This window comes from Pagrus major, chromosome 1, assembly GCF_040436345.1.
Source record: "Pagrus major chromosome 1, Pma_NU_1.0".
In the NCBI taxonomy this organism is placed as follows: Eukaryota; Metazoa; Chordata; class Actinopteri; order Spariformes; family Sparidae; genus Pagrus; species Pagrus major.
Genome location: NC_133215.1, coordinates 10,940,722 through 10,961,008, shown reverse-complemented (window position 1 = coordinate 10,961,008; position 20,287 = coordinate 10,940,722). Strand labels below are relative to the sequence as shown.

At 42.9% G+C, this 20,287-nt stretch overlaps 1 protein-coding gene across 1 annotated transcript in view; it reads right to left on the bottom strand.

Moving 5' to 3' along the window:
* Positions 1-1,685: 1,685 nt before the first annotated feature.
* fat1a (FAT atypical cadherin 1a) overlaps positions 1,686-20,287 on the bottom strand; it is a 73,303-nt gene continuing 54,701 nt past the window's right edge. The window contains exons 14-29 of the mRNA XM_073464755.1: positions 19,403-19,789; positions 18,317-18,531; positions 16,745-16,882; positions 16,384-16,527; positions 14,071-14,268; positions 12,776-13,372; positions 12,072-12,294; positions 11,839-11,970; positions 11,185-11,342; positions 9,882-10,350; positions 8,949-9,102; positions 8,437-8,547; positions 7,660-8,300; positions 6,565-6,702; positions 4,728-4,763; positions 1,686-3,297 (exon numbers count right to left, since the gene is read on the bottom strand). Of these exons, the coding sequence (XP_073320856.1) occupies positions 2,633-3,297; positions 4,728-4,763; positions 6,565-6,702; positions 7,660-8,300; positions 8,437-8,547; positions 8,949-9,102; positions 9,882-10,350; positions 11,185-11,342; positions 11,839-11,970; positions 12,072-12,294; positions 12,776-13,372; positions 14,071-14,268; positions 16,384-16,527; positions 16,745-16,882; positions 18,317-18,531; positions 19,403-19,789 (4,406 nt within the window). The 3' untranslated portion in view covers positions 1,686-2,632. The remainder of the gene's footprint in view (positions 3,298-4,727; positions 4,764-6,564; positions 6,703-7,659; positions 8,301-8,436; positions 8,548-8,948; positions 9,103-9,881; positions 10,351-11,184; positions 11,343-11,838; positions 11,971-12,071; positions 12,295-12,775; positions 13,373-14,070; positions 14,269-16,383; positions 16,528-16,744; positions 16,883-18,316; positions 18,532-19,402; positions 19,790-20,287) is intronic.

The window sequence follows — 20,287 nt, the reverse complement described above, 5'->3', positions numbered from 1 at the left end:
TATAATGCTGTACTGAAATATTAGTGTGCACCCCGGCACGGACAAACTCTGCTGCCCTGTGGTGCTGTATTCATCACCATCATGCCGTCAGACATGTTGGTGACATGATATGAATCATTAGAGAGACTGAGGAGTCTTAACATCAGTCGTCAGACGTGGAGCGATTCTGCTGTTGTGACTGAGGGTCAAAAGGTCACCTTCAGTCCACCACAGAGCCCAGCAGGAAGCAGCAGTCGGTTCTGTGTGGAGCTGTGATCAGCTCAGCGCAGTGCACCGGGCCAAAACACACACAAGAGCGACTGTTCTGGTGGGCCGGGCCTGGAGGTGACAGGGTCATGTTAGTTTATCGGCCCTGTGTGAGACAACCAAGGTTTATTGATACAAGCAGCTACGGGGAGTCAGAGGAGGGAGGTGACACGAAGCTGTCAGACAGAGGAGAGGCAAGATGTGATGGAGAGTTCATGGTTTTAAACTCCAACACAGTTTCCCCCCCCGATGTACTGAAGCTTCGTTAAAATCAATTTCCACACAGTCGGCCTCTCTTCACTGAGGCTTGATAATTACACTGAGTGAAATATTATAAACCAAGACTGTGAATTTTATTTTTTGCAGAATTGGACAGGATTTCTACAAAATGTGTCATATCATGTTCACACTGTAATCTTATCACCTGACTTTCATATCGGGTGGAGGGGGTGGTGGTGCAGTTACAGGCGAGAAGGCTGCCAAGCCAGTGCTCCCAGTTTAAGACTGCATTTGAAACCACTGGATATTTTTGTCAATGAACCACTGTGTTTCAACATTTACAACCGTGACACCGAAGGATATTTTTAAAGACAACTGGGAAAATGTCCAGCTGTTTCTGACGACAAAACCAGATGTTTTTAATCTCCAGCTGTGTTTGTGGCGACCAAAACAGATAAAGAAATCAGGTTTTCCTCACTCTAACCACAGTGTTGTCTCAAGATAAAACTGAAAATTGAACCTGAAGTTAAACCAGGAAAAAGTTACAACATATCTGTTCTTGTTTGCTTTGATATAAGTATTTATGTAGCTGTATAAGATCACCTTGCGTCTTTCTGGTTAAAACAAAAAAGTGATGTCATTTGTCACATCATATGTGACTGTCAGGCTGCAACTGAAGGATATTTTCATTATTGGTTAGTGCTAAAAAAATCAATTAACTGCTTTCTCATTAAAACATCAGATATTTTAATCAAATATCTATAAATTGTTGATTGACAGAGTAATATGCCCATCATCTTGAGTTGACAAATGTTAATGTATCAACACATACGACCAACACTTCAAAACCCAACAGTCTTGTTCACTATGAGACGAAGAAAACAAGTGAAATTTCACATTTATGAACCGAAACCAGTGAATTTTTGCCATTTTTGCATAAAAAATTGCCTCATAGTTGCAGATAAATTTACTGTTTGACTAATCATATCAGTATTGAAACAGAAATAAATGAAGAAATAAGTTTGGAAACAATCCAGCATTAAGACAACTAAAGTAAAAGTGACATCTTTAAAGTTCAGATTAATATTTAAGCCTTCCAGACATTTATCATCTTCTTTCTGCACAAACAGTAATTACAGTAACCAAATTACTCCTCACAACAACAACTTGTTTCTATTCATAAATCTTGTGAGGAAATAATTGCACACAGACAGTCGAGATATTTTTTAGGAATAATTTATTGCCAGTAGGAAAGCGTGAGCTTGTGGCAGTATTCAATAAAAACCTTAACAAGACCATAGCATTGCTCACACACACATAGACACCTGAAAAAGTCACGTGTCCATGGATAACTCTGCACTATAAATATATTGGGTCCCATTTTCTTGGTGGAAAAATAAAGAGGTTTCAAAGTCAAAATTTACAAACAAACAAATAAAAAAACAACACAAGAATATGCAGTCGTTCATTGAAGACCCTTTTTGAAATGAGCAGGAGACAATAAACTTTTACGAGTACACTGTGTTCAGAAAAGCCACGCACTTTTCTTCTCTTTTTTTCATGTTTCTTTTTTCGTGAATGTAAGCACAGTAAGGCTGATAATGTCACACCATTTAACTCTTTTTTTGTTGAAAATAAAAGCATAGAATATCTACAAAACCTAGTAAACTTTGAAATCAAAACTGTACATTTAAATTTACATTGAAAATGAGGACTTGTATAAAAACATTTTGCTTGGTTTTATTTATAGAAACGAAGATATTGTGGTGAAATTTATTCTTTATTTTTTTCATGATGCGTTTCCTGTTGTACGTTAAAATGTTGTTCCTTCAGACGATCCACTTCTTGTGTATGATGACAGCGACTTAAAGCAATGGCACCGCCAACTCAAAGGGGCGGGAGTTGGACCGAGCAGATGTTACGATGCTACAGAGTCTCAGCTATAGCTTCAGGAGATCTTCTCAGCCAATTGGCCTTCATAACCAGTCTCAACAACCCCGCTGTTTTGACTCAATTCAATCATGTGTGTCAATGTATGTATGTGTGTGTGTGTGTTTGTGTGTGTGTTTTCTGTGTACACATACTGTGCGTGTTTAGTGTGATTGGTGTGTGACGGGCTAACATTAGGTGTAGCTGTGGGTTCAGGCACTTTTGTTTGGATCCAGTGTCAGACTTCAGTGTGCTGTTGGGAGTCCAGCCCCGGTATGACCAGACGCTCGAAGTGGCCCTCATCACCGCTCTCGTAGTCGCTTATCATCGCCTCGGACTCCTCGCAGCACGCCGACATGTCCGAGCAAGAGGCTGTGGACGTGTACAGAGACATGGACATGTTGTCCAGCGCTGAGGAGTCAAAGTCCCGACTACAACCTAAAGGGTAGCCCCCTCTGTAGCCACTGGTGCCCAGGGTGGAAGCCGGGGTGGTCGTGGCTGAGGTGGAGGCAGCGCCCTGCCCCTCGGTGTCACCTGCGTCGCTTGAGTAGGAGTGCTGTGGCAGGTACTGGTTAAGGCTGTAGAGCTGGGGCAGGGCCGGGCGCTGGCGGACCCCAGGAGAGCCCGGACCGGCTGCAGCCGGGTCCAGATCTTTGCCTGGGTGCCGCAGTGTGTCGTACTCTGGCAAAGGTGGCGGCGGCAGGTCGTCGTTTGCATGGAAATCCTCCGGCGGCGGAGGGAAGTCGCTTTCAATGTCGAAGCCGCCGGGATAGTAGTCGGTGTCGATGGCACTAGGGTCACTGTACAGAGGGGCGGGCGACTCCACAACCTCATACTGTGGAAACTCCTGGATTCCAGGAAGTTGAACACTTGGCATCCAATCAGATGTGTCCCAGTGATATCCTGTTTGAGAAGGAAAAGCACAAACACAATCATTAGTGTGCTGCCCCAAAGCTCAAGACATCAGAACATTCACCATCATGTTAATATTGAAAGGCCACACCATGCAACAGGAACACAATACAACGTTACACCAACACAATGAGTTGTTCATTAATAAACACTGAAATTCACGCCACTGAGTTTTTTAACACACTGCAGACACATTCACAGACTTTAAGAAAACAAATGAAAACGTCTCCTTGTGTCTTTTGTTCAGTTTTCTTGCTATATGCCAAAAAATTGTGAAAATCTTTTTTCTCTGAAATATTAAAATATGTTTTAAGAATCATCTAGAACTCCACTCAAATTAGATTTGAGGCAACTAGCTCACTCTATCAGAACAGAGAGCATCAGTAGCTAACGTTCATTTAGTCCACAGAGCTCCTTTAAGCGATCCAATAAAATCTATAGATTCTGATTTAAGTCCCTCTAGTAATTATACCTCGCCTATATATTCTGTTTCACATGTAAATGTGTCAAATTAGAAAATGTAGAAACTCTAACTTCTGTTTCAGTGTGACTCAAAGGCAGACTTTTCCTTACCTGCACCACATCACCACACAAATCATATTTTTTTAAGTTCAGGTTCACCAAACCACTTCAACACACAGTACATTTCAGGGTTTCAAGTGTTTTGAAAATAGCCACTGTAAATCCTGCACACACTCTTAAAAATTAAAATTCAGTCATCATGTACTCTTCATCAAGCTAATGCACCTACTTCAAACCTGGTGCGTGCTAAGTCTTTTAGCTCAGCAGCTACAGTGAAGCTTTCGGCTGTGTAAATAACGTCTTTTCAAATCAATTTGGTATCTTGGGGACACTTGAATTATACTAGATGAGCTGGAGCCATTTTATGTTTCTTTTTTCAGTTGTTTTTTACATTTTACAAGTCCCCCGTCTTCTTCTACGCTGTTTGTTGTGACGCTCCAGATTTGTTTTGTGGACTATAAAACTTTGACCCGACTTTCCATCGGCATGCGACTGAGTAGATAAAGACTGAATTTAAATTTTTGGGTGAACTGTCCCTTTGACAGTGATAGCACAGACACTCAAACACAAACTTCCATCCAGTCAAGTCACATTTCCAGTTAGTTACTGAGCAGAATTTAATCACGTAACAGTCGGATTAACATTTTTTTAATGTTGTCACAGCATCAAAGACATGCATGGGAATGTTTTTGGGATTAAAAATATCTCAGAAAGGCTGACAGAACACCTTACGAAGCCACTGAGGCAGAAAGCGCTCAGTGTCACACCGGCTTGGCCTTACAGAGGAGCATTAACCCTCTCCTCCTCATTAAACCCCGGGGTTAGTGGTTAAGAGTTAAGAGGGTGGGGGGGCGGGGGACACCAGTGAACAACAGGCAAACAAAGATGTAAAAAGTCACCTCTTGGGTTCTTGAGATCATGAGCCAAAAAAGACTCTTTATATGAGGCGAGAAGGAGGAGAAAAGGAGAAAAGAACAAGTCAAGTTAAAACCTGAGAGGAGAGAACAATCGGCTAAGAACACGAATGAAATGAGGACAATGAAACACTGAAATAATGATAAAAGAGAGTGACAGGTTAATTAATGCACAACAGCTTTGCCATTTTCTTACACAGACTTCTTGAGGTGTGTAATCAAAAGTGGGCAAAGATCAATACCGAGACTTGAAGGCAACACTTCTGTGCCCGTTTAATTTTTTATTTGCTTATCTTTTTAATTGGCAGCTCAATCTAGAAAGGAGCATGTCAGGGTTGGCTGAGGTTTGTCAGTGTAAGATAATGGCAGCTCTATAACCTGCACTTCACATCCCAACACCAAGGACAAAACTACTGGCAGATGGAAGCAATAAAAGAGTACCTTCTCCTTCCACAGTGTCAACAGCAGAGTTGACAAGGTGGATTACTGTCACTATGGAGGCTTGTGAGAGGCAGGGCAGAGGAGAGTGGGTGGGAGAGAGCTAGCATTAGCACAAATGCTCTGAAAATTTGAAAATGAAAAAAAAAAAACACACACACGGAGTTCATGGTAGTGGGGGGTGATGCCAACACAATCGACACTTCCCACAAATGTGTCTGTCGTAGTGTTGGACTTTTTTTTTTCATTTGGTATGGCAGGGCGGGTCATGGCTGGCACAAGACAATGGTGGAAGGCGACATTGTTGGGAGGGGGAGGGTTTTGTTTGTGAAAGATAACACACAACAACAACATACGGAGATGCTACGGGGTGCCATCGACAGTACAGATGGAAGAATCAGTGAAATTCCCCGGAGATAAACGCTATTCCAACCCCAACACAGAGAGAAGCCTGTGTGCTTTTAGACAACAAACCGAGGCAATACAAACAACTTGTTTAGAAAATATTCAATTTGTGATTCAATTTAGGATTCCTTCTCATTTTCAAGGTAGAAGATGAAGGTTTTGATGACTTATAAGCAGCACAATCCCCATCGAGATGACTGTAATGACACGGGGGTAATAAGTATGATATGAAGAGGAAAAGGCAGAACGTAAAATAAAACGCGTGTATACCCTTGTGATATGATCCTCGATGTTTGCTTTAAACATCCGTTTGTAGCTACATTTAGGGGAAAAAATGGAGAAACAAAAAAAAGGAAAAGAAGAAAAAGCATGCTTATAAATAAACAAAATGAAAATGCAGACATCTGTCAAAGTCAACGACCTTGTGAGTGATTTTCAAACAGAACATAACTGCTTTCTGAGGAAGTCATCAAACTCCTTTTGAACACAGATAAACTGAGAGCCGGCTGAATAGAAAACAGGGTCAGAATGCTTTTTTTTTCAAGCATATATAATCCCGGGACAATTACACAGCACAAGTTGTTGTGATTGCTTCCGTCTGTACCGGTAGTGATTGAGGACTTACAGGCTGGACCCCCTATTTAAAACCTTGTTCTGGATCTGTGGACTGATTTGATCCATATGGGAGCTGAAGCCCCCGCAGCAAAAAGAAAGAGAAAAGAACACGTGACCCAACAGTCGCCATTTGGGCCATCCACTCTGAGCATGCAGAGAAACAGTGTTAGCAGAGAAATCAACAAGGCTCTACAAGGCAAAGGTAACTGTCGCAAAAACCTGCAGGCTGATCACACAAAAGAAAAGAAGCTCATCACAGGTGCAAAATGTTATAAAATATGGCATTTTTCAAACTATGCTGACTTGTTAGTTTGTCTCCAGTGACTAAGAGAGATGTGATTGAATGTGTTGAATGGCAGCATACCGTTATCATCGCAGGACTCCGACTGGAAGGAGCTGAGGGACTGGACCTCAGACATGCTGCCCCTGGTGTTGTAGGGGTGACAGGCACTGTCCTCCACAGGCTTCTTGGTCAGACATGGGTCCAAGTCCACCACTTTAGCTGGAAGAGAAGGCACAGTTTGATTTTATTGTTAACCTACAGAACATGGATGAGGTATAAAAAAGTACTTTTTATGGGGTTTTCTACATTTGAAATTGTTGATAATCCATTTCAAACATTTTTGTGCAACATTTTCTGCAAAATCACATATAATACAGTGAAATTCATGTTCAGTGAACTGTGCTCCACTTGTATGCTTGAGGCAAAACTCTTCGCTGATGTAAAACCACAACAATTTACATGGAATTTACTTTTGAGTTAACTTTATTTTAAGGGTCCATTATTTCCTAACAACTTCCTGGCAAGTTTCCTGGAAAGAACTACATAATTTAGTCCCAATTATCGAGAAAAAAGAGACAAAGTCCGGCTATTTTAGGTTGAATTTAGTTGGTTATGTTCACTTTTTTAAGCAGTTGTTGATTTCCAGAGGGAAAAAACCTGCTCTACTTAAACCCTTGATATTAATTCATTATTTGTTTTATTTCTGGAAACTTTATTTGTGCATATATTTTAAATTGCCTGTACAAACATTTACAGGTTAAACTAGCAAGTAATTGGAGTGACTGAACTGGAAGTTTACTGATTAAACACTGCCTCTGTTTGCCATATAATTAGGACCAAATTACATCCTTTCCACGAAAACCTCCAGGAAATAATCAGGAAATTATAGACCCGTAAAAATAGTGCTATCCAGAATTTCACAAAATATCATCATGACTGGATTCTACCGAAAGCCAATGATAATTAATTTATCCAGTCTCCTGTGTACGTTCATGTTCAGGATTACTTGGCACTAAGGCCACCCACGCTAATGTGCTCCTGCAATACAAAGAACATGCTGTGGATAACGTTAAATGAGTTAAATGCAGGAAATATCTTGATAGAAGTTATTTGGAACTAAATGCACCTCCGGCCTAGGAACAGGTAACCAATGCTGCCACGTAGGAACAAACTTACCGTCATAGTCATAGTCCCAGTTCGGCTTCTGGATGGAGTCGCTGTCCGAGACTGAGTTGGAGGGAGGGGGAGGGGGGAGATTGGGTGCTACGCTACAAACAGCCACGGTCTTGCGGTGTCCGTGCACAGAGTCTGGGTTGAAGGTGCTGAACTCTGGATGCTCCGGGATGGCTGAGCCCTCAAATGAATTCCTGTCCAGGTTGTTTCTCGAGTCGCTTGGAATGCTGGGAGTGTAGGAGATGGGCCTCACAGGGACCTGCGGCGGGATGTCGGAGTAGATGTTCTTGTTGAGTTTGGCGTCAAAGTAAGGTCTCTGGAGAAAGGAGTGAGGCACGTTTGAGCCTCCGAGCTGTTTGTCGTCGTCGTTCTTTGACCTGCTGCGACAGGCCCTCTTGCGGATGATGATGAAGAGGAGGACCAGGATGAAGATGCTCGAAACAAAGACCACAATGCCGATCACCTCCTCCAGGCCGATGTTCCAGGAGGTGGACACGAATTCGTTGCGGACCTCGGCGCGGAGTTCGCACATCTGCCCGCTGAAACCCAGCGAGCAGTTACACTTATAGGAGCCGTACGTGTTCTGGCACTGGCCTCCGTTAGCACAGGGGTTCTTGATGCACTCATCCACATCACTCAGGCACCTGAACAAATATATTGGAATTTAATGAGGGGTGGTTGAAGGTGAAATGTTGCATGTTATTAACTGCTGATGCAAGAAATCAGATATTTAATAATTCAGACAGTTCACCTCATGGATTAAACTCGAACGTGGCTTACCTGTCTCCCTGGAAGCCTGCTTCACACTCGCATACAGGTCCATCCAAACTGTCGATACACTTTCCACTGTTCTTGCAGGGGTTGTCTCTGCAGTACGGCCCCAACTGGCATCTGAATTTAAAACAAGTTTATAAGAGACGTGATTTTGCAGTGTGAAAGATTTAATGTTCCGTAGTGAATTGAAAATTACAAACGTCAGTTTTATGTTGCTGCAGGATATTCTACGGTGTGAAGTAATGTGTAAGACATAATTCATGAATGCAGATTACCGCTCTACAAATTCCTGCAGACTTGTGAAATGCAGGTTCAGACTCAGACTATGAATATTACGACTCAACATTTATTGTTAGTAGTATCAAGTATTATTTCAATATCAGAAGTAAAATGATGGGTATTAAGTAAAGTGATCATTTTGCCTCAAACATGCAAAATATTTCTACCAACACGGCATCGATGCTTGCCGACACATTTTTCTATTCAAAATCAAGCCTGAGAAGAAAAAGTTGTGATACCTTTGTCCTGAGTACTGCCCTCTGCACTGGCAGTAGAAGTCATCTGCACGAGGTACACAGGTGCCTCCGTACAGGCAGGGGTTGGAGGCACAAGGGCTGATGCCGATCTCACAGTGCGTCCCCATGAAAGATGCAGGACACTTGCAGAAGTAGCCTGAGGAATTCAGGAGAAAATCTTAAGAAGACGACGAAGACTCTGAGCAAGTGGCCACCTCTAAACTACTGTACACTCTCAAACCAAAGTCAGTTTGGAAACAACAGCAGGGGGTTGTGGGGGGGCGGCTGGGGTGGTAAACAGGTCAGCCAGGCATAAAGGCCAGGGGGATAAAAAAACAAATTACTGGGACTTTTACTTTAATGGCTCGCTTGATAAATTCTGCATAATTTACATTAATTCCAGCAGTACAATGACAGAGTCACAATATGCTTACCAAACTGTTTCTTCTTGCTTTAAATTGAGCTGATGTAACTGAAACTCAACACGTCCTGCAGATGTTTTACAAAAAAGCCTTCCAGGGATGGTGAGGGATTGCGCCCCCTGAACCTCTGGCAGGTTTTTAATGTGAAACAAATGCAAAAGTGTTGAGTGCGCATTATTAGCAAAAGATTATTAACTGCAAATTAACACAGAACAGCAACACTGTTCTTATAAAACTATGATAAAAGGTCCCTGTCTTTAATAGCCTGTCCTGAATAAAAGATGGGCTCTTGAGCTGGAAGCAAGCCATGTTTGATTAGCAGTTAAGATGGCAACACATGATCAGGTAAAGAATTTAGGGCAGAAAGTTCTCCTTTATCTCACCTAGATCTATGGAAATGTGCAGGTACTCAAGTACAAGCATAGCATACAAATAAAGACAGCATCAAATTTAACTTCAACGGCTCCAGTGAAAATCTGAGTGAGTGCAATGAGCTGAGCGCGACATTACGTACCTCCATTAGGCAGCGAGGTGCAGCTCCCTCCGTTGGTGCAGGGGTTGCTGGAACAACTCTCAGCAGGTGCGAGTGCACAGCCCGGAGCCACATCCACGATGTCCTCCAGCACAGCGTGGGCGCGGTGAGCTTTGGTGTTGAGAGGCAGCTCCTGGCCATTCAGGGCGATGGCCTCGATGCAGCCGCGGAGCCCGTTGGTGACCGGCAGGCTGCGTCCGTGGCGGGCCGTGGCGTGCTGGCGTACGTGACCACCGAAGTAAATGCTGTTGTCAAGGTTAAGGGTTCGCAGGGTGCCCGGTGCTGTGCCTGAGGCAGCGTGCACCCGGTCCAGCACAAGCTTGGCGTAATTACCGTCCACCTCCAGTGAGACGGTGTGCCACTCCCCGTCGTTAACCTGAGCGCTGTGGACTGACACGAGGCCGGGGCCACTGCCGCAGTCGAACTTGTACTGCAGGCGTCCGTTCACAATCTATTTCAGAGTTGGAACATGATCAACACTCGGCATATATCATACTTCAGGAGGTTATTCATCTCATCACTTCTGCTCTTTGTTTCCCTTTTTGATTAACACTGCACAAGATTAAAACTTGGGGCGGAGAAACTGTGATAAAATCATCAAGTCGCTGTTATAAATCAACGTCTGACACTGTCATGAATCACTCCCTATCAGAAAACAGAGTGCATCAATTTATTACCACACAATGAAATCATTTATCTTGATAAGGGGCAAACAAATTCCTCTCGATAATATCGCACAGTCCTAGCTTAACAGGAAAACGTGATAACTTCTGTTCTTCGCTCCAAATAAAACATGTAACAGTTTGGAGATATTAAAAGCCTTGCATGGCAGTCTGATAAACAATAGCTGCCTTTTAGCCAGCCAGGTTCGAGTCTAAAGTCTGGTGTGCAGAGCGCTACACCAGACAGACTCTAAAAGGAATGTGTGGAAAACTGCTTTCTGTTTCCCTCCCAGCACTAAAATAGCTCTTGTGTGTGATTTTTTTCAAGGCACCACCACATTCCCATAGTCCCTCATGTGAACCGGGTTTTAAAAATGGCTTTTTGAACCCTTCAGCATAGCTTCATAGTACACATGGCCCCCAGGGTCAGTTATGTGTTTATTAAGCCCTTCTGATATGGAAAATAGCTAAGAAACACAGAGTCTGTCTCGAATATAATAAATGTGGTTTATGATATATGAAATTTCAGTTTATAAAGAGGCGGAAGGAATAGAAGTGAAATGTATTGTTATGGCTGAGTGATAAGGCCAGAGAAATATGTTTACACACACACACACACACACCTCGAGGATGCTGTAGTCGGTTCCTTTAGCGTACATGACAGTAGCGTGGCTGGAGAAGGTCCTCAGCCTCAGAGACAGTTTCATCAACTCCTTGTTCTCGTTCTCCATCAGATGGTATTTCACGTAGCCGCTGCCGCTGAACGTCAGTGAGTGGCCGTCTGACATGAAGTAACAGACAAGTATTAAGAAAAGCTTAATAAAGAGACAGTCCACTACAAAATCAAAAATACATTTTTTTTTCCTTACCTGTAGTGATACTACAATTTAGATTGTTTTGGTGTGAGTTTCTGGGTTTTGGAAATATCAGCCCATTTTCAAATATAATGTAACTAGATGGCACTCAGCTTGTGGAAACTCAACAGCAATCTATGCTATCTAGTGCCATCCATTATATTTGAGAGTAGGCAGACATCTTTTCGGCCAATGTCTCCAAAACACAGCAACTCACACCAAACTAGATTGTTTTGTTTTTGATAAATAGCACTACAGATAAGAGGAGAGACATGTATTTTTGATTTTAGGGTGAACTATCCCTTTAAATAAAAAAACAAACAAACAAAACATTGACTCGATCTTTACATAGCTTTTTTTCATCACTACATGTAGAAGAAGGCTGGGTGGAGGGAACACAGACTGAGAGGTGGGTGGTCTTACCAGAGCATTTGCCCTTCTTGCCCTCTGGACACACACAACTGTAGATAGTCTCTCTAGGATCAGCCACACACTCCATACCCTCAGGACAGGGGCTGCTCTCACACAGGTTGTTCACTACAGGACATCTGCCACCTAAATACAAACACATTTCTACTCAGAATGGGACTTTCTAACAGACATTAAATGTGTTAATGTGCATCCGTCTGCGTGTACATGAGGTGTAATTACTCTACCTTCACACTGGCAGGTCGCGGTCCTCATGTGCCGCGGGGTAACGAAGCTGAGGCGAGCCGTGCTGTGAGTGGACATGACGGTCTTGTCAAGGGAGACGACCTCGTCGCAGAAGTGCAACGGGCAGTCCAGACCCGCGCACAGCTTCTGCACCACCCGCACGATCCGAACCCCAGTCATCTCCTCGATCACAGCTGCGGAGGAGTTCAGCTTACGGAAGACGACCTGAAGAAGATTGAAACATGAACGCAGAAAGGCTCAATAAAGGGGATTTTAGTGCTGAAATTAGTCCATTAGTCAAATGACAGAAAATCAATCGGCAACGATCTCGACAAATGGAAAATGGTGGAAGTCATTTATCAGGAAAATATGCCTAACATTCATGGGCAGAGCTAAAACGACTTCTCTGTAAAAGAACCAAAATATCTATATCTATTTTTTTTTTTTAATTCTACCTGATAAAGATCTGAGGACTGAAATGTTGTGAAATAAAGTTCACACATTTTCTGGTTGCAGCTTCACAAACATGAATTTTCTATGTTTATCTTTGAGGTATATGACGGCAAACTCCATTGTGGAAACTGTGAAAACTGTCTGAAGGATTGTTAGTTGCAGCCAAAACAGAGAATCATGACATCTTTGGCCTCAACAACAAAATAACAGCTATAAATGAACATCTTGAAAGTTTAATCATGGCTGCTCTTACCTCCTGAGATTGGTAGGGGCTGCCTGATCTCTCCAGAGTCAACAGCACATCCAGATCTCCTTGCTCTGAAGGCTGCAGGCTCACTAACTGCACTTCACTCCTCCGAACTCCAGCGATGTTCCTCAGTGCCCGCTGGAAGTTTCGCCAGTAGTCCCCAATAAACTCCTCAGGGGCGATATTTGCAAAGCGCACTGAAATAGAGTTGTCCAGAGCCTGACGAGCTGCCTGTCTGACATGCACGGTGACATCAGCAGCTGTGGTGAAGCGGCCGTCAGTCACCGTCACGTTGAGAGGGTAGTGGCCCACATCGAGTGGTCGTAGCGCGATGACTTTACCATCAGAGGCGGAAACTGAGAACACCGCATCGCTCTCCTCCGAGGAGGAGGAAGAAGAGGGGGCGAGGCTGTAGGTGAGAGTGTCGTAGATGTCTTGGTCAGTGGCGTGGATCTTACCCAGGACGCCGCCGGAGTATTCATCACCGGTGGTGGTCACGAAGATGTCCAAAGGAAGGATTGCAGGAGGGAAGACGCTCTCCTCAATTATGCGTACGCTGATGAAGGCGCTGGAAATGAGCTGAGGTTTGCCACTGTCTGACACCTAAACGTGATGAAGGAGAGAAGGAGACACATGCATTAAGGAGGTGCTGTGCACTGTAAAATTTCAACTGCAAGCATGATTTTTCCAACAGCAGAGGGCAATCAAGCGCTTTCCCTGATAACCCTGGGTTGACTGCATCTACACACTGTAGGTGCATTTGATACCAAAGCCAACAGATTCATCTACAGATCATGCTTTTTAACATTCACACTTTCACACAGATGGTCATCAGCTCTGCAAGAAAAAAAAACCCAACTCTGACTCAAATCTGAGTGCGCATCTCGTGTGTAACAAGACATCACACTTACATTTCATATCCCATCTGCCCACTCGTTTTTTTTTTCCTCTGTTCTTTCCTCTGTTGTGACACATCAACACCCAGCAACACACACGTGATCACGCCAACTCAAAGCAAATGTCTTTGATTTATGATTCTCCTGTGAGATGCACTCTGATGCTTATTTCAATTCAGCATCTCACATACAGTTTTTTAGAGGGTGGGAAGCTTTTTTTAGATTACATATACGCAGACACGAACATTGACTAGTTGAGAAAAAAACAGATGGGAACTAGTGAGCATGAGAGAGAAAGGGTACAGAGGGAGAACAGAGGGAAGACAAATAGATCAGGTTGCTGTGGCTTGACGGTTCAATCAATACAACCTCTCAACTCTGGTTCTCCTCGGTGCTGTGACTCACCTGTGCTTGAAGTAGGTAGTGTTCTTTACTTTTCCTATTCAGCGCCCCCACAGCCACTAGAGCTCCCTGCTGATTGATGTGGAAAGCATCGCCCTCGTTCCCATCCACGATGGCGAAGGTGAAAGGTGGGCCGTTGTGGGAAGCGTCCCGGTCGGTTACGGTGAGTTGAAGAACACTTGTGCCTTTTGGTCGGTTCTCCTGTGGGATACGAGAGAGGTGTGTTTAATATTTGTGGTGAGAGGAGGTGGCTCTCCTGATGCTCTTAACTTCTATGATGTTTGAAGCTCTTCAGTTTTATGATGTTTGACATAGTAATGTTTTTCACAAGTTCACATTTGCACCCACATCAGGGGAGAGAATGCAACGGCTACTGAGAGGACAACATTTTCTACTGAAGCTATTTAAACTTGTTAACATGGATCACCGATAACTTAAATTACATTTCTTATTAAAAATAAACCAAAGGGGCAACCTCAAGGGCAGACATGCCAAAAAAACTGCAGTTCCTCATATGGCCACTTGACATTACAGCAGAAATCTACATGTTTCAGTCCGGTACAAAAATGGTTTTGATTGCAGCATACATTTACCAGTTACTCCTTCATTTGGAGTCATGTTTCTGCCATTCTGATAAATGTAAGTCCATTATTCACTCTCCTCTTACCTTGGTTTTTGGTCTCCACCAACTCTGAGGGAAATATGTCTTTAGTAGCTAAATACTCCTCTATCTAGTTGCTAACTCTCTGCTGTTTGTTGCTTGGCTGGTAGTGTAAAGAAGGTTTTTCGCTGGAAACAGCCACCTGCTGTGGCTTAAAATGACTTTACGAGAGCAGTAGGAGTGAACAAAAACAGTAAAGTTGAGGATCAGGATACCAAAACAATGAGCTGAAAGACAGGTAATAATCATCTGAGGGTTCTTCACTGTGATCGACGCCCATCACATCACACATAGCAATTTGATCCTTTGTTAAAAATAAGGGGTTTTGTGATATGACAATATTGATGATAGATGTTTACAAATGAGTATGGATACTGTGTTGAAAATACACATGATAATATTGTGTAAATAATACATCTCCTCTTAAATCATTTTTTTTAGTTTGTCAGAGTATGTGGCTATGAAGCACCAGAAAGTAATTCCAAAGAGTTTTTTTGTTCTTGTTGTACAGTTATGGTTACAGACTTCCTCTCCACCTCCCTACACTTGTAGTATTAGTGAAATGTATAAATAAAAAGAAACAAATAAACAAAGTTAAAGATGAATATGACTGAGCTTTTTGTCCCCTTCAAACTATCATTGATTATGATCATTATTGTGAATTCTTTAGGCCGTGATAATCATATAGTGAAAATCTGATACTGTGACAGCCCTGATAAAAAAAATGATTATAGTCGCTTTGAAGATTTGGGCAAAGCTATGACCAATGTCGTCTTCTTCTGGTCTTAATCTGCTGCCGGTATTTGTCAGTTGTGCAGGTCCAGAGTGTTGTGGCTCGGCTTCTGATGAGGCAACATGTCACTTTGTCTTTAGTGTCCCTGAATGAGCTTCAGATCTGTCCCTTCTGTTGACTCTTTCAAGTCCTGACTCAGAACTCACTTTTTGTTCTCCGGTATTGAAAAAAGAAACTCCTGATAATCCTGGTGGCGTGCGCAGTATGTGTACTGTACTTTTTTGTTTCGTGTTCTGTTTGAGTGTGAATTTTTGCCTCACTTTGATCAAGGCTCCACAGTGAGTAAAATAAAGCCAGTCAGGATTTTTTTCAGGGGGAAAACAATGTTTCATCCGAAAATGCTTGAGCTGCGTGCAGCGTGTGTGTACAGTGCTGCCTCAGAAAAGGAAAAATGGAAATGAGTCATCCTCCTTCTTCCCTTTGGAATCATTATTTGTTTCCTTTTTTGATCTCTCATAAATACAGGTGCATCTTCTTCTCATTGTTACACACTTTCCTTTCCCCGTCAACCATCCATTATCAGCTTAGTATCTTGCACATTCCCTCTCTTCACCACTCCTGCCTTAAAGACTTTAGCTTCCATCCCTATCTGCATTCTTGTACTTAAGATTCAGCCTCGGTCTTGCAATTCCCTCACCCTCCCTCCTCTCTTCCTTGTCCTTACCTCTGTACTTGCTCCATCCTCCGACTTGCTTCTTGACATTCTAGTCGCACAGTCTCCCATTATTCCTCCCTGTTAATCCCTCTCTCTGTGTCCACTGCAATCCCCCCTGCACCTCCCCCTCTCTTTCTCCCTTCCCATACACCTCATTCTCATCCTCTCCTCTAATCAGCCGTTTCCACTGACCCTCCCCTGCCTCACCTGGATGATGAGGCTGTAGTTGGCCTGGGAGAAAAGCGGTGGGTTGTCGTTGACGTCCGAGATGTCGATGTTGATCATGGCGCTGCTGGAAAGAGGGGGCACCCCATTGTCTGAGGCCACCACTGCCAGAGTGTATCCTGAAGTCTGACAAAGAGAGACAGACAGAGAGAGAGAGAGAGAGAGAGAATTACCATACATAGCAAAGCTGCTTTTGTAAGCAATAATGCTGAGGAGATCAGTAAACAAGCTTCCCTATTAGGCATGACATGACTCCGATTGGATTTTGCATTGAGGGCAATTAGTTGCTCGGTGGATTAAACTCTATCTGTATAGTCAGCATTGTGTCTGCTGTTTCTCTTACTCTCTCTCTGTCCAGCTGGCGAGCAACTCTCAGCTCTCCTCTGACCGCATCGATGACGAATGGACTGCCTTGGTTGCCGTCTACGATGGAGTACCGGACGTGATCGTAAGAGGGCCCGTCCACATCCTCAGCAAAGACCTTTGAATCAATACAAAAATCAAAAACCAAAGATCAATCAACAATCCTTAAAGGTGGCTTCTAGTGACAATGTTAATGTATGTGTAAAAGGTCAGAAAACCTTGTTCTTAATCAACTTCTTGCTGTGATCGATGGAGGCCTACATTAACACAATTATCTTTAGAAGGAATTAGTGATTTCGACATAATTTTTTTTTGTCTGAGCTCTTCGCTAGTTAAAGTTGGTGGGTGAGTCAAAAACAATCATGATTTTTCATGCACCATCAGGATTTCAGTGCTGGTGGACTGTTAAAAAACACTCCCTTAAGACAAATCAACCAGGTTTATGAGAGTTAGACTCTTACTAAATAACAAGGATGTTATTACATTCATCTTTGATTATTTTTTTTTTAGAATATTTATTGTTAAAGACAAATACTTCAAGTTTTCAGGAGCACTATTGCAGCGCCGAACATTAAGCAATCGACAGAAAATTCATCAGCAACTACTCATCATTGTGAGTGTTTTTCCAAGGAAAATGCCAAACATTTTCTTGTTTTAGTTTCTCCATAGTCTCAATGTTTTTTTTTACTATAATAGTAAACAGAATATCTTTGGGTTTTGGACAAAAGAAGACATCAGATGGTGTTGGTTGAGAAACTGGAACTGGTTATTTTCTGACTCTGTATAGATACAACAACAGATTTATCATGATTAATAATCATTACTTGCGACCCTAATATCGCAACATCATACAGATGCACACAACCTTTTCTTTCTCCTGTGCACCATCCGTCAACACATAGATACACAGGCACACGGACACACACTGGCACACACAAAGTCTTAAAACCAACCAACCATTACATATTGAAAGGGATCCCCGGGGAAATCAGCAGACAGAGAAGATTTACAAGTATGAGACAATGGCAGGTATTAAAATCTAATTTTCTGACGGATAATTTACATTCAGGTACATTAGACACTGAGATAAATGGCCATAAGCAGGGATCTTTTATGAGGGGAGGGGGGAGAGAGAGATATAGATGGTGTGAAAATGTTATATGCAAAATGCCTAATCTTGGATGGGGGCTTAATGAGTCAAATGCCTTTCAATTAAACTGTTTGAGCATGTGTGTCAGATAATGCACGAGAACAGGGGTGCAGTGAGCATGAAGAGCACTGGTCCTAATTTAGCTGTGCCACCAGATGGTGATTTGCCACAGGTGCAGATATTCGATAGTGTATGAAGTGAGTAATGGGCAGAGAGGAGAAGCTGTGAGGGAGTAAATGAACGACTGAGTGAGAAGGTGAATGATTGAAGGATGATTAAGAGAAAGTGATGAAAACTGTCTTTCACCCTGCGCGCAGATTTATAGTGACAATCTGTTATTATCACCCAACAAACACCTACTGTAAGTAAACATGACCCCAAAGACGGGATGCGTATTCTCACCGTCATCACAGTCTTTCCCAGCTCGGTGTCCTCGCTGACGACGGCTGTATAGACGTCCTGGCTGAAGGCAGGTCCGTTGTCATTGACATCAGTCAGGTTGATGTTCACAGTGGCCATGTCGCTGAGTGGTGGTGAGCCACCATCTGTAGCCTCAATGGTGATGTAGTATTCATGGGAGACCTCGTAGTCCAACGGCTCAATCACAAAGATGTCGCCTGAGGACAAAGAGACAGCAGAAAGTCAAGCGAGGTACAGAGAGCTGGTGTCATGTTACAGCAATGGACAGTTTAGTACCATTATTTCATCTATATATATTGAACTCAATGTGACAACTGCCTGTTGTATATGCATCCTTTGTTGACGATGGGTTAAATGCTGTAACTCATTCCTTATCAGTTCCTGCTATAACTGAAGTGGTTTATAACCAGAGTTATAAACCAAACATGCAACTGATACTCTCATATCGTCATCCATCATTTGCGCTCATTTGAAATTCAAAATTTTTATGCTCAGCTCAGCTCCTCTAACTTGCATTGCTGCTTGCAGCTAAACAACAGAACAGTATCCTATTTGTTTGTTGAGACAAATTAGTGTGCAGTTTTCAAACTCAAATTAAGTTCAGTGATGGTTGAACAGTCTGTTGTGAGTTTTAGATGTCTGGGATTACTTCATGATGTTTCTTTTGGAAACACAAGAATGTGTACTGTGTTAATCCTTGAATAATAAGAAACCCGATGAAGGTATTCGTTCCTCATGAAACACTTTTTGAAAATATTAGGTTGTGCACTGTACACATCCACGTTTGCCTGCTAGCAGCCTTCTTCTTCTGTGCCTTTGTTGGCACATCGCTTTGCCTCTTTACCAGCCAAATATGGGCAACTCTACATCTTTGTGTGTGTACAAGATATAAACAAAGCTGAGACCCAGTGGTCAAAAACTCCATGGGTTCCCATTAGTGACAGATTAAGTTTAATTTGATTTGGTAAAATTATCTTTTATAAGGACTCAATATCAAATATAATTGGATTAGAAGTAGTACAAGAAAAGCAATTAGCACAGGGAAAGCAAAGCTAAAAGACCACATACCAGTGCGTGGGTCCACGCTGAACATGCCATGCTCATTCCCGCTGATGATGCTGTAAGAGATCTCTCCGTTAGCCTCAGTGTCCCGGCTGGCTGCCTGCACTCTAAGCAACTGTGTGCCCACCGTCACGTCCTCTGACACGGTAGCTGTGTATTCGCGGTGCTCAAACACTGGCGGATTATCGTTGATGTCCAGGACGGAGATCACCACCTGGCACACCGCGGAGAGACGTGGGGAGCCCTGATCACTGGCGCGGGCCTTCAGCTCGTATGCGGCCTGCACCTCGCGGTCCAGGGGACGCTCCAGGCTGATGACACCGGTGTGCTCGTCAATTGAGAAAAATCCATCAGCAGAATCGAGCAATGAGTAGAGGATGTCGCTGTTAAGACCTGGAATGATGGACAAAGAACAATTCAGGTGTTTTGGCAACATAATCTTTGTTATTTTGATAATCATTCCTCTTGGTTATGATGTGGTACCTTTCAGACCGTCAGTCTGTTGATGTCCTACTACCCACATCACAGCAATTAAGGTGGTGAAAACAATGTTGTCCTCACCAATAAGATTAATAGCCACATAAACAGAACTACCCCTTTAAGCACAGGGCGTGAACAAGCATATTGATTCTTATATTGATGTATTGATTCTTGAATGATTGAAGTCGTCACCTTCTATTCTCATTCCAAAACATCCATCTTTCACGCAGCCACTGATAAACAGGAGCTGTAAACGTCCAATCCATGCCGTCCTCATAACTCATGTCCTCCCACTAGCAAGACGCTCCCAGCAACAAGACAGAGACGGATCACAATAATAATCATAAAGCCTTTCTGCAGGTGGCCCCCATTTGGAATACGCTATTATATTCCCATTTATCAGGTAAGTGC